Raw genomic sequence first — 14,893 nt, forward strand, 5'->3', positions numbered from 1 at the left:
AAACAATAAACATATAAATTTTTTGGAAAGATCAGGGCTCGAGAACTGATTTGCGGGCCGATTTTACATTTTTCACCATATCCACAGAACAAATTGATGGAATTTCTTGAAATTTGATATTTGAGTTCTGGTTGTTACCGAAACTAACTGGCGAGCATTTCAGGGAATTCGGGTAGCACAAAGCGAAACTCTACTAAGAGCCAAATTTACATTTTTCTAAGTATGTTAACTATAAGCTTACTAATGTCCTAAAAATTGGAAAGAAGTATTTAACAGACATTTTTATAATATTCTGTAACACTTTCATTTAACTAGACAATACACAATGCGGTCGGTTATGTGCTGACCACATCAGATTTTTTTAATTCGTTTGCTATAACTGTTAGAATATTACGTAATCTGAATTGGATGCAAAATAGAAGCACTAGCTGATGAATTTAACTACATACAAACTTTTTGACAATGATCTTGGCTAAGTCAAAATTTAATTAAAGTTGTTATTTATAAATTTTTTGTTATTTTTGTTTTTCAATATTTCTAGTATTTCGTTTTAAGGTATTTTACTAGGGTCACTTGAACCCCAAGCAACTCGTTGTGTAACATGCTTGTTGTATCTACCTAGGGGTTAATAATAGTACCATATTGTATAAAATCATTTTAAAACGCCTGGTCTAACTAAAATTTGTGTAAATGTAAAATATTAAAATATACATGTATGTATATTTAAGTAAATTATTTATACAATTATATATACATATATCATTCTACTCTATTTAAAATTACGGTTGCTTTAAGCTTCGTTGAATTGCTTATAGGGTAAACAGGCAATATTAAATATACAACACAAAAAAAAAATTAACAAGACAAAAATTTTCAAATTGCTTTTTATATCACATGATTATATATGTACGTATATACATGTATGAACATATATGTAAGTGTAACCATTACTATTTATGTCGTGTACAGGTATGTATCTATATAACAAAAGGTAAGATGATTAAATCACGTACACGTCATCCAGAACGACAACACCACAATAATATTATTAAGAAATCAGAAAAAATAAAGTAAAAAAAAATTAAAATCACCAATCAGATACCGTTTCAGTCACACAATCAAGGTATATACAACCTATGTACCATACATACAACAATACATACACATTTTATTCATGTAAACAAAAGTTATAATCAAATTCAAGAATAATAAAGGAAAGATGAATGCGAACGAATCAAGAATAAATGAAATGAGTGACGACTATGAGTGGCATCTTTTTTTTTGGTTTTTTTTTTGTTGTAACATAGCGTCGTCACGGTCGCGGTAAATGATCGTCATTATCGTCATCGTCGCACTGTTTACAACAAAAATTCTATTTATGTATGGTTGATATTTTATTCTTTTGTTTTTTTGAATAAAATTTTTAACGCTTATTTTGTTTATACAGATTTTTTTTATATTACTTATACAACCTGTATCGCTTCGTTACGACATATTTCCCTCAATTCCATCTTCTTCTTTTTATACTATGCTTCTTTAATTTTTTCCATTAAAATTATGTGTGTATGTACTTTTGATGATTTTTCAAAAATAAAACAATAAAGCAAAAACCTTGTATATCAATTTTTTTCTTCTTTAAATCAAATTTAAAATCACAAGCAAAAAAACAAAAATTGTAAGAAAAAACAATGAAAAGAATTTCAACCTATGGGGACTCATTATGTGTTATATATCATCGGCCACATATCACCATCATCAACCAGCAAACACCCATCATATTCCATAAAGTTTATATAAAGTCAAGAAAATAAATACTTGCAATGGAACACAAAAAAAAAAAATATATAAAAAACCAAGACAGGTATGAAGGTATGTAAAAAAAAAAAAAATAAAAAAAATGTAAGACAAAAAATACGATAAAAATACAAGAAAACTGATGAGTTTTTCTTTACTGTACAGTTTGAAAATGGTTAATAATTTTGATTATACTTATATAGAGCAATACTTGTATTGTTCAAAGTAAGATATGACAAGGTGTTTCATTTAAGTTTGGGAAATGTATACGAGAAAATTTTTCATAAATAATTGAGAACGTAGCAATTCAACATAGAAAACAAGGCTTAACATTTTTATCTTCATCAAATAAGCCTTTTTCGATCTGTTGTTTTAAATTTGAATTTTTTATATTCTTAAACCTTTTCATTTGTAACAGTGAACGCAATTTAAAAATTTAATTGAAAACAAAAAACAATTTTGTACTATTAAATATTTGCACCCTTAAAGTTATCTTTTGTAAGGACAATAACGTATCTGGAAGGAAATAGATCAATACCCTATAATATAAAATTTTTTATTATACGATAACAGGAGACAGTAATTACATAAAATTGTACAGATTTTCCAAAAATTTGTCTCGAATGGAAATCTATTAGGAATTTAAGGTAAAAAATTTCTTTGATTAAAAATAAATTTTCGACAATTTATAAATATTTTCGGAAAAAAAGCGGTCGTTCATTGAGGAAATTTAATTCCCATTGAAAGATAAAGCAAAATGAGACTTGGTCATGGGGAATTTGGTAATTTAAACTGAAGAAATTAATTCGACAATCACAATTTGACAATCACCATATTATTTTTTGTTTTCCTCTAAGACCACAGTTACGGGATTAATGATTGAAAAAATTAAGATGGAAAATATACGTATATTGTAGCGAAATGTTTAAGTAGAGTTTGTTAACACCCTTATATATAAAAAGACAAGAAAGTATTCATTATAATTGAACCACCCTGTATAATATTCCAGTTCAATAATATTTTCAACAAACGCAAAAAATAAAATGCAAGAAAAAACACAATAAACGAAATGATCACTGCAAATAGTGTTTTGATTTACACAATAATGAATGCCATGTTAGTAAAAAAAACAAAATTCCGCACTACATTTCAATTTTGTTTCGTTTTATTAAATTTAATATTAAAAAAAAAAAAAAATTAAATTTACAGTCACTAAATTGGACATACCAACTATAAAATATATTTGAATTTTCATTAAGCGTAACAATTTCGTGCCATATTGGCATTCAATTAGAAAAAGACAAAAAAAAAAACAACAGCAAATAAAATGTTCATTTTTGCAAGTTATGTGTGCGCATAATAATTATTACTTTTCTTAACAATTATTATCGCAATAATTGTGTAAATTTTTTGTGCTTTAAAAAATTACTAACTACTTATGTACTTTTTACATACCTGTAACTTACTTTAATTGTAACATACACAAATTGTTTCTATTCGCACACACTATATTAGGAGTGCACTCACACATCATTTTTTTTTTTTTTTGTATAAATTGTGCTAGCAGCAATAATAACAGTGTGGTAACAGTAAGCATATAAATATTAATATGTAATTAAAAATCTTTTTATATACTATAGCTATATGTATATAAATATATATATATACGTACGTGTGGTTTCACTTCTTGCAACAGTAAAAAAAATGCTTTTGTATTTACAAAACAATTTTTAAAATTTTAATTTTTATGACATTTCGGTTTTCATTTGTTTATGAACACATGAAATATTTAAATTTTTAAAAAAAGAAAACATAAAGAAAATCATAATTAATAGAAGTAAATTAAAAATAATTAATAGAAGAAGCAAAATGGAACTGAGCATAATTAATAAGGCGTACAAAAAAAAAAAAGAAAATAAAAATAATATAAGACAGTGCTGTACAAACATACACACAAACACGAGATATAAAAGTTCAGTAAACTGAGGGGAGAAAATCTATTTAATTAAAATTCATAAAAATATTAAAAATTATGAAAAATTTAAATTTAAAAATTAAAAAATTGCTTTAGAAAATTCATAAATTTTAGTTAAATTGCAATAGTTGCCTGTTGACAGGCGATATTGTAAAATTTTCCAGGATGTTAAAATTTGAGCCTCAGGTAATCGAATTTCATTACATCACTATCCTCCTACACCAAATTACTAAAATAATTAGAAATAAGTTTATGCTGCATTCGATATGCACTGAAATGAATGAAAACACTGCGCCTTCATTGCCCAAACGTGAAACTAAAAAATATTATGTCAGTTATTGTGAATGAGATTGGGAAAAAATTATGAATTAGATTAAGGTAAATTCCAAGCAAGCCATATCAATAATTATTTCAGTATTTTTACTCAGAACTCTCTCAATTTTTGACGTTTCAATTATTTTTAGCTTTAAGAGGCAACCATTTTTCAAAATAAAAATAATTAATTTTTTTTCATCTTCACATTGCGTTTCGAAATGATTCTTTTGACAATATTTTAAACAGCTTTTTACTCTTTTATTTAAGTCAATTTCAATTTAAAAATATAACGTACATGCATACATATACGCGTATATAAATAAATACCAAGTGCCTAATCACCTCAATCAACTGCTACAAATCTTAAGAAAATCTCGAGATAATCACAGTGCTTTAAATTGCAACATTCCAGTTTTATGTGTTTTTGTTTTTTTATTAAATTTTTTTAATAGTTTTTTCGTCGTCGCTAAAAACATTCTTAAATCCTCATGTCAAATACGGGGTTTTTTTTTCATGTTCTGGTAATTTTTTTTCCACCTTTTTGTTTTTTTTTTTTAATTTGACTGGTCTGGCTAACTTATAATTATGACGTTTCGTTTTCGTAGCATTTTTTTTTGGTGTGTCTGTAAATTTTTTTCGTGTTCTTTTCTGTCATCTTTAATTATAAGACTGTTAATGTTTTTGTCGTCAACAACAGTAACAAAATCCAATGAATTAGAGACAGAGAGAGAAAAAAAACCGAACAAATAATAACGTCAAACATTGGCGAAAAAAAACCAATATGTCTGCCATGACATTTGAAGTGGTTTATAAAAATAAATGAAAAAAAAAATGAAATGTGTGCAATTTTTTTTCCCTTACAATTTTACGACTGTCGAAAATATTATTTCCCTGAAATAAAATAATTAATAGGGATTTTCAAGATTAATTTCGTGTTATAAAAATTATTTTTTTTAACACCGAAAACTTGTAAAGGGTGGTTTGTATTTAAAGAAGAATATTGGTAATTCAAAATTTTTTGGAAATCATTCCGAAAATTTCATAAATTAATCAAGAAAGACTGAAGTTTGTGAAAGTTAAAAATATAACTAGGTATTGATTTCTAGATTTATAGTTCATCTTGCAATTTTAATTCTCTAGATCAATACTCATGTCATAAATACTCAATAAAAATTGAATAATTTAATTTCTAGAACAAAGGGATCTACCAACCATAAGTCAAATATGGAATACCTAATTGTTAAAGAAAAGAGAATCTTGCAGTATCTTACAAATTTTACGCAAAATTAGGCTGATCTTTTCTCAAACTAATTCTAATTTAATATTTCTTATAAATAACAATAATATTTTGTTAATATTATGCGAACACCGCCTAAAAGTATGCAAACTAGTCATATATTCGTTATTTACTTTAAGAATTTTTAATAATCTTACAACTTTGATTAGAAAATGTTAGCGCTCTCTTGAAATGTCTTAAATGTCTCTTATTTAAATTTCAAAAAAAAAACAAAAAAAAAAATGTACCTTGATTTTTCACAAAAAAAAAATACAGTTTTTTAGGGTGTTCCAATTAAAATAATTATCATTTATTACGAATAACGTAAAATATATCTATAATAACAGGCTTAACAAATTCAAACAGGCTTATTGACAAAAAACAAGCAAAAAAAACAAATTTGAATTTTGAAATTCTTCTAAGGGTCTGAAACTCTAAAAGTTGTTGATTGTTGAAGTGGTATTTTACTCTTGCTTATTATTTTTTTCCTCTATACTTCTTAATTTTAAAATGAAAACCAGATTAGAAGGAAGACATGTTTTTTTTTGTATAATTATTACTCACTTAATTTTTAAAATAAAACCATATTTGATTCTATACTAAAAAAATCATAGTAATAGCTCATTAATTTCGTGTCCTCTTGACAAACAATTCAAACAAAACAAAAAATATACAATATGGAGGGGGTATGACTCTAATGTATGCTTATAAGGTTGCGCTATCAAAGCGTCTAATATTTATTATCGAAATTTTCATTTGATTTGTCATAAAACTCGTTAAACGAAAACAAAAAAAAATTAATACTATTTTGATTTTAAAATAGTAGTTAGAAAGAGATAGAGAATATAGAAATTATTTAGATTTTATAATGAAATTGACACGCAAACAATTTTTTTATGTTCGTCATAGTTCAGGTATCCGTTCCAAAAAAAAAAATACAATACAAAGGCAAATTTATAAAAAAAAAAACCCTTTTTTGTATTTTGAAAATTTCATCCTTTATTGTATTGTTTGAATGAAAAGGATTTTGAATAAGCATATTGTACAGTTATTATTCACATTGATATACACACATAATATATATATCGACATATGTATATATCGACGGTACCTGTGTCTAATTTACAGATGTACAAACTTTATTTTAGATTATTACTCTTATGAATGCCATACAAATAAAAAAGCAATTATAGCTTTGATTTACGAATCTAATTTCTGTGAGTACGCATTTTTAATATAGGAAATTTCAATTTTATAACGGTGAATAAAATCCTTTCTTTTATTTAATTTTTTTTTTCTTTATAAATATCCTTTATTATTATTGTTATTATGATTATTGAATAACAATTATTAGCAACGAAATTTTATATGATAGTACAAATCTTTTCATTCTGGTACGTATATACCAAATATTTTTTCGTATAAAGAATAGGAATATTGTGAATTTATGATTTATTGTGAATTTTAAGTATTATAAAAAATTATTTAAGTATTTAAAATTTAGAACGCATACATATAAACTATTATATTCGAAAAGTACTCATGAGAAGAAAAAAATATTTTAATATTCTGCAAATCTAGATAAGAGAAAATTGTAAAGTTCAACATCCCTATTTGCCTGATTAAAATTTGCCTTTTCAAATTTTTTTCGAATAAAATTTTAATGACTCTGTTTAAACCTATTTAATGAACTCTGATTATATTAAACCTAAATAAAGGGCCTCATTAGAAATAAGAATAACTAGTCGTGTTTATTTTACTAATTTACTTTTATAACTTTTTACTAATCAACTCTTATAATGTCATATAAATAGCCGCGAATTACAAAAACAAAAATTTTTTCTTGCTTTCAAGCGTACCCCGACAAAAAAATTAGTCAGTTCGTAATCATCGTATAATTAAATGTAAAATGAATTGTAGTTCTATGATTGTATAACAATTCTCATCTCATAAATACTCAATAAAATATTATTATTGTTCTAGTTGTAACATATATGCAGTATTAATGAATTCACTACTGTTCAATTGAGTAAGGCGACAAGATTTTATTGTGTTGTGATAATGTGACCATGCGAGTAACTGCTTGACTCTCTGTAACATTTCAACAATGTTGTTTGAATACAATTTTTTACAAATTCTCCAAAATAAATTCGAAGAGAGAAGTTTTTCTAATGTTGTTTATTATAATAAACATTCTCTTCAAGGAAGATTAAGCTACAATACAAGTTGCATTTAGTTTACTATAGCATGTAGTTTACAATCAACATGTATACGAAATTATAGTAGTAGCAAAGTACTTTAGTAATTTAGGATTAAAATTTACAGAAAACAAAAAATCATCAAGTTTTTCTCTTCTATTTCTCTTCTTCTGTTTTTCTGTTAAAACACGAGGGATTAATTAGTTTTTAACATTAAAATTTTTTATTTTAGAATATTCTACAAATGTTTATATAAATGTTAGAGAAGTATACATGTTATATAAGTCTTTCTTATTTATACCATTTAAATTCGTCAAATTACTTTAAAATACATTAATTTTTTACTCACAACAGTAAGTATATCTGAAAGGAGTAGCAAAGCTGATCTTACCTATACCATGGAGGCCATAAAATGTATATATATATATATAAAAACTTTTTGACCGTCATCTTATATTCTTCTCTATTGCATATACACGAAATACATTCATACTTATATAAAGTAAATATTTAAAGACAACAGGGATCAAAATAACAACAAAAAAAAAATTGTAGAGAAAAAATTTACATGAAAATTATTTAAAAAACAATTCTTTTTCTCGGTAATTTACAAAAGTTATTTACAATTATTATTATAAGGAGATGAGAAGTTAATTAAAAGAATTATAGAAAAAAAGGCATAAGAAAAACAACAACTAAAAGGTGAATTTTTTTCTTTTCTTTTTAAAAATTCATACATTTTTCTCCCTTGAACTTTTCTTTTATTTTCAGTGAGGGAAAATAGAATTAAATTGTGACTCGAAGACAAAGTTTTTAAAAAAAAAAATTGTTTCAATAAAAGGATAAAGACAATTAAAATTATTTAAAATTATGCACGACTAAAATTTAATGAAAAAAAAATTTTTTTTTCATGTTTTATTAAAAATTGCACAGTACCTGTGGTGAAAAATTTAAAATTTTCAGTAATGGATAAGTAGTAGTAGAAATTCCCAAAGGATTGATTAAAGATGAAAAACTCTGAAATTAATAAAAGAATAATTTAAAATTAGTTAAAAATTTTATTAAAAATATTAAAATTATTTTATGAATTAGTTTGTGTAGTAAAAATGTATAAAAATTACAATAAATTAAAAAATACATTGCCTATCTTTGTCAAATATTCACTCAAAAGTTTTGTCCTGCTTTCATAAACGACCACACTACATAAGACATTTGATATTCTCAGAAAAGAAAATTGCTCAGTTTTAACATTTAAGAAAAGAAGATTTAATTATACACTGAATTAATATTACACTGAAAATTCTACTAATGTAATTAATATTACACTGAAATAGTCAGAAAATTTCGAGGCTTCTAAATAATCAGTCGTTCCTAAATGACATGAATGACTTTGTCATAAAAAATAACATTTTTAAATTAAAAAAAAAAATTTAAAATAGATGTCGGCACTACATTTCTAAGACTTCTTTATTACAGAATAATTTTCGAACGCATTTTATCGCAGCGAGTAATTTCCGAACGATGAATCCGAACGATTTCAAGGTGTGCTCTAAATTTATGAAACATGCTCTAAGTATGAATTATTTTTAAACAAAATTAACAAAAATCTTTTAACTTATGGAACAAAAAATTCGGAATATAAATACATATTAGACGGTAGTATACCGCATGTGCCGCAAATATGAGTAAAATTTGAAAAAGTGAGTAAGTTTTGAACAATAAATTAAAATCTGTTGAAGTTTCGATTTGTTTATTGAATGAATATAGTTTTTGCATCATAAAGTTAAAACATCAAATATTACATATTTTGTCCTAGATAGAATGAAAATATTTTGAACGAATAAGGGATTTGAAAGCATCCAGCAATAAAGAATTAATTGAAAGATTTGCAATATAAAGATGGAAACTTATTAAAAAATAAATTTTTACATTTTTACCATTTTTTTATACATGGTCTTTAAATTACTTTTCTTCTTTTATATTCAGATGGTTTGCAATCAGTTGTACCATCACTAAAATTATTTTCAATTTCCAAATTATTTCGTTTGCTTTCATCATTATAGGATTTCATATCATTTTCTATTTGTGAAGCTTCAATTTTTAATTGCTTTTCTTTTTCTTGAATTTTATGAAATTTTTTATTAAATTCTTTGTATTTTTTTATAATTTCATTATTTTGACGGTCGATATCAGAAGATGACGATAGATCAATTTGATTATAATTGTTATATGAAATTGAATTTGAAAATTCATCTTGAATTTTTATTGTATTTGAATTTAAATTCGAATTTTTATCCATGTTTTGTATTACTTTAATTTCTATGTAAAATATCCTTATATTTTTAAAAAAAAGTAAATAATTAAGCTTTTACTTTTAAAGTTTAAAGAAAATTATGTTTGATTTTCCTTTATTTCAAATTTTTGAATAGAAAAAAAAATTTATTAAAAGTGAATTAGTTTTCTAAGTTTACTAAGCTGAAATAAATTTTTTCAATTACTTAATTTAAATTGTTCAAATATTTTAATAATAATTATTTAAATTTCATGTCATCTTTATTTATAGCGTTTTATAAATTGTAAAGCACTGGTCACCTACAACAGACCATAAAATAGGAGTTGTAGAGAAGAGTTTACGTACAACAATTAAGCAAATGTTATAACAAACTTGAGAAACAGATAGAAAAAGAATATGGCTGTGATAGGTTAAAAAACGAATTTGAATTATTACAGGTTTAGACAAGTGTACAAGCTATATAGTGAAAAAATCAATGAACTAAGCAAGTATTTTGTCGATATGAGTAAGAAATTAGCTGAAAATTAAACTGATAATCTATATTACACGCAGCTGAAAATAAACGTATCGTATATGAATTTCAACTAATTTCATAACAATAGGTTTTCAATGCCATCAACACTCTTAGGAAGTCTAACTCAATAAATTCGCTAAATATGTCTACGAACATTTTAAAGACATGTAATAGAGAATTAAGGTGTGTAGTGTAATTTGCAATATCGTGAATAAATATTTTGTCGAAGGTGTCGTTCAAAATGAACTTAAAGTTTCCAGAGTAATTCCTATTTTTAAATCGGGTAAAAAAATGATTTGAATAATTTTACAGATTTATTTGTCTTGCTTCCAGTTCAACAGTCAGGCGTCTTCGTTCATTATGAGTTCTTTTACCATGTTTTCTCTATTGCTTCTCTGTTGAGGACTCTTATATACGAAATTAAGTTATTTAAATAAATAATTATTAAAATTTTTCTAAATCTAATCTGGAATTTTAATTGAGAATATTTTCAATGGAACTAATTAAATATACCATAGTGAAACCAATTCAAAATATTTATTAAACCATTCTTTAATTATTTCAAATAAAAATTATTATTATTAATATTTTAAATTCGAAAATTTTGAAATTAATTCCCGTTCGCAATTGCAAATTTATTATTTTTAAAAAAATTTTATGTTTTTTTCGCAAAACATTTTAAAATTTTATATTTATGTTTGTATCACAAAAAAAAAAAAATTAAAAATTTAATTGTTTTACAATAAATAAAATGCAACATTATTTTTGCACATTTTCATCCCATAATTTTCCATAAAAATAATTTTTCAAATAATTTTAAATTTTAATTTCGAAAAAACAAAAAAATCACTTTAAAATGAAAATAAATTTTTTTTTTTGCCCGGCATTAATCCAACACTATAACAAATTAGAATATTAAAATTATTAGAAAAAAAAAATAAAAATCTAAAAATAATTTTTGAAAAACAAAAGAAAAAAAAATTATTTTTATTGTTGCATTTTTTTCTTAAAAAACAAAGGAGAAAAAAAATTTTTTTTTTTGCAACTTCAATCCGTGAATTTTAAATTTGTTTTTTTTTTTCTATTTTTGACATTTATGAATATTTTTTTCTTTCTATTATTTTTGAACTGTTTAAACTGGCCCCCATGCGTCACATTATATAAACATTATGTGTATACGTAGAAGCAGAGCGCATTGGAATCAATTTTTGTATCGAATTGAAATGAAATCGAATTAAGTGAAAATTTTTCAATTTTCAATTGAAATTCGATTCCAATTTTTTTGTTGCCTGCTAAATTAAATGCATATTGTTCTTTTGTGTTTTTTTTTATAATTTAATTGCCTTTCTAGAATTTGAGGAAAAAAAGAATTGTGTGGAACGGATCGATTTGGTTTTCAGAGCAAAATGTATAAAATTTTATTTTCGTTTTTTTTTTTTTTTTTGGAAAAATAAACACAAAATTCTAGATTTACACGCAGTTTTTTTTTAAGTAAAGTGAAAATTGGTAAGGAAAAATATAAATAAATGCCACTGAGGCTAAGGTAGAAATATTAGATTTAATTATGTGCCAATTGACTTATTAACACTGATCGTAAAAAGAAGGAAATTTTTGATTTTCTTGTAATTAGGCTTATGTACACAAGAATAACAAAACTTTTTTCAAAAATCAAGTTGGCAACTTCATAGCAATTATAGAATAGTTCTTGCTTTTGTACGAATTATTGACATAAAATTTGACATTTAAAATTATGTATTTACAATATTGCATGTAAAATCTTGCATATAATTCAAAAACATAAGGATGCCTAAGTATATCTAACCTAATAGTGCCATCAGAAACCGAACGATAAGAATTTCATTTTCATTTTATTCAGAAACATTTTTGTGGATTGATTTTTGTTTGTTTTGCAACTTTTTGACTCCTCTCGTTATTTTATTAAAAAAAAAAATTTTAACGACGTACACATTTATACATACACACAGGCATATGCTAAGGCTATTTTAAAATTTATAAACCAAAAAAAAAAAAAATTGCATATAAATCTGAGAGGAAGGCGTCTTATTTCAACCTCATCATAAATAATTGTTTTTAGCTTTTTCTTTTTCTTTTTTCATTAAAACTATTTTCACCACAATTATTTACTTGGACAAAATTTCCAATATTCTTCGATAATTTTCTGGTTTTTAGTTCTCTATTTCAATTTCATTGACTTTTTTCTTTTATTTATTTGGTTTTTATAGATATTGTCCTCGGCGTATATGCACAAATGTTAATTAAGAAGGAGTAGAATTTTTGTTTATTTCATGTACAACAATAATTGACTGACGATATAAGCGCTCTTTAACTTATCATTTGAATTAAATTTTAATAGAATTGAGTGAAATAATAGAACGAGATGAAATTTAAAATTTGAAGTAAAAATTGAAATAAAAGGAGTCACTAGATAAATTAATTAATTCTCGCATTTGATGGGAGAACAAGAGAGTTTGCAATAAAATGAATACGATTACAAGCCATTTTGATATTTACGATATTTACAAAAGTGTAATTTGTGGGAATTATAGGCCTGACTGGCGCTTTATAGGTGGCGGGATATTACAATAAGTCTTTGAGGCTGCAGTGACATGGTCTGAGGTTGACCCCTGCAAATCTGCAATCTAATCTAATCTACAAAGAAAGCTTTTAAGAATCAGAGTAATTACACCAAACAAAAAAAATGAATGTTAGTGAATTATTGGGAATATTGAAAATTTCAAATGAACTGAAATTCCGAATTAAAAATTGAGAATATTTTTAGTGTACTAATGAAAATTTTGAAAAAGGCTGCCGCCTGTTTTTCATTTATTCCAATTCTTTTTGAGTTTTTTGTTAAGTAAAACTTAAACTTTGACTTCATTATGATTGTCCAAAATTTAACGCTAAACTATAATATCGTTTTCCGATATCATACGAGATTACACTAAATATTAAAATCCCCTACTCAAATATACGCTTATGCAACATTGTGGCAATTTTAATAGTGTACAGTACGGTGATACAAATAAAAGAAAATTTATTTACAATTTACTTACATACATTTTTTCTGATTTCTCATTTTTTCCTATTTTTATTGATAATAATAATAATAATTGTATTTATAGAAAAGTGAATTTTTCCATTTAAACATTATTTTTTCTTTTTGTTTTCAAATTTTGGGACACAATATAATGCAGCTTTACTTTTAATAAAAAAATATGTATACATATTTGAAAAACTCAGAGGATTATTGGAAAAAATAATGGAAAATGCATTTACAACAATGCAAACACACACACATTTATGCACATACATGACTATGAGTCGATAATAATTGGAAAATTTATTTTTATTTTCAGTTTATTTTTAATTCCAATTTTTTTTATTTTTATTTCATATTATGATTACCAGATGGCTCTAGACAATAATAACAAAAGAATAGGAAGAAAAAAATATTTTAATGAAAATAAATAAAAACATGAAGACTGCGAGAATAGAACGGTGAAAATATTATTATTTTGATTATTTTTATAATATAGCAACAAGAAATTTTTGTTGGCTACCTCATAAGTACCATAAATAGATCTCTTCTCAATCATTTTATCGTTTTTATGCACATTCAAATATTTTTCATATTATACTCACTTAACAAATATGTTCCACGTACTGTTTTAAGTATTTCCATGTAACATGCATGACCTCTTCTGGAAGTACGTGTAATTTGTTGCATTTTATTGTATAACGATGGCTATTTTGTTATTTTCAATTATGTTTAGCTTCTCTCTTGTTATTTTATAACATTAAATTTGAAATATATTTTTGCTTATTTTTTTTTTATTATTATTTTAGATTTTTGTCGCTAGTTTAAATTTCTTAGAAATATATTTTTATTTCATTTTGTATAACAATAAGAATATGGAAATTTATCGTACAGTTTTTATTAATTTTATTTTTGTATCTTGCTAATCTTTGAATATTTTTTTTAATAAAAAGGGAGAGAGGAAGAGAGATAGGAAGAGTGCGGTCTCGGATCAAATTAAAAAAAAAGTTTTAAAGTGTTTTTAAGTGCCTATATATAAAATAAGGGGAAGTAATAAATAAATTAAAATCTTTTTCTAATAAAATACAGTCAACTCAAAACATTAACAACATGTTTGATTTCTATTCTGCTGAAAAAAATTTGATTTAAATATTCAAAATGATGGCTTAAATCTAGGGATTACAAAATATTCAATTGATTTTAAATATAAAACATGTTAAATGTATGTTAATAACAGATATCACTATGAATTGAATTTGCTTTGTACTGTTAAATATTTGAATGCAACATGTTTGATTAGTGCATTTTTGATAACCAACATGTTTGAATGTGGTACGTATTTTAGGAGAAAACATAAAAATCAAATCATGCAAAGGAAATATAATTAACAATTAAAAATTAACCTCAAAACAGAACACGTTTGATTTGCAACATGTTTGATTATTAATTTTGAAATTACAAAAGAAATAT

General features: G+C 24.4%; 1 protein-coding gene across 1 annotated transcript in view; it reads right to left on the bottom strand.

The window, feature by feature from the left end:
* The window catches only part of LOC129613277 (zinc finger protein 624-like), a 110,932-nt gene extending 101,303 nt beyond the window's left edge, over positions 1-9,629 (bottom strand). The window contains exons 1-2 of the mRNA XM_055527274.1: positions 9,525-9,629; positions 8,495-8,575 (exon numbers count right to left, since the gene is read on the bottom strand). Coding sequence (XP_055383249.1) covers positions 8,495-8,575; positions 9,525-9,629 — 186 coding nt within the window. The remainder of the gene's footprint in view (positions 1-8,494; positions 8,576-9,524) is intronic.
* Positions 9,630-14,893: the final 5,264 nt, after the last annotated feature.

This window comes from Condylostylus longicornis, unplaced genomic scaffold (assembly GCF_029603195.1).
Source record: "Condylostylus longicornis isolate FDR11 unplaced genomic scaffold, ASM2960319v2 ptg000081l, whole genome shotgun sequence".
Lineage (NCBI taxonomy): Eukaryota > Metazoa > Arthropoda > Insecta > Diptera > Dolichopodidae > Condylostylus > Condylostylus longicornis.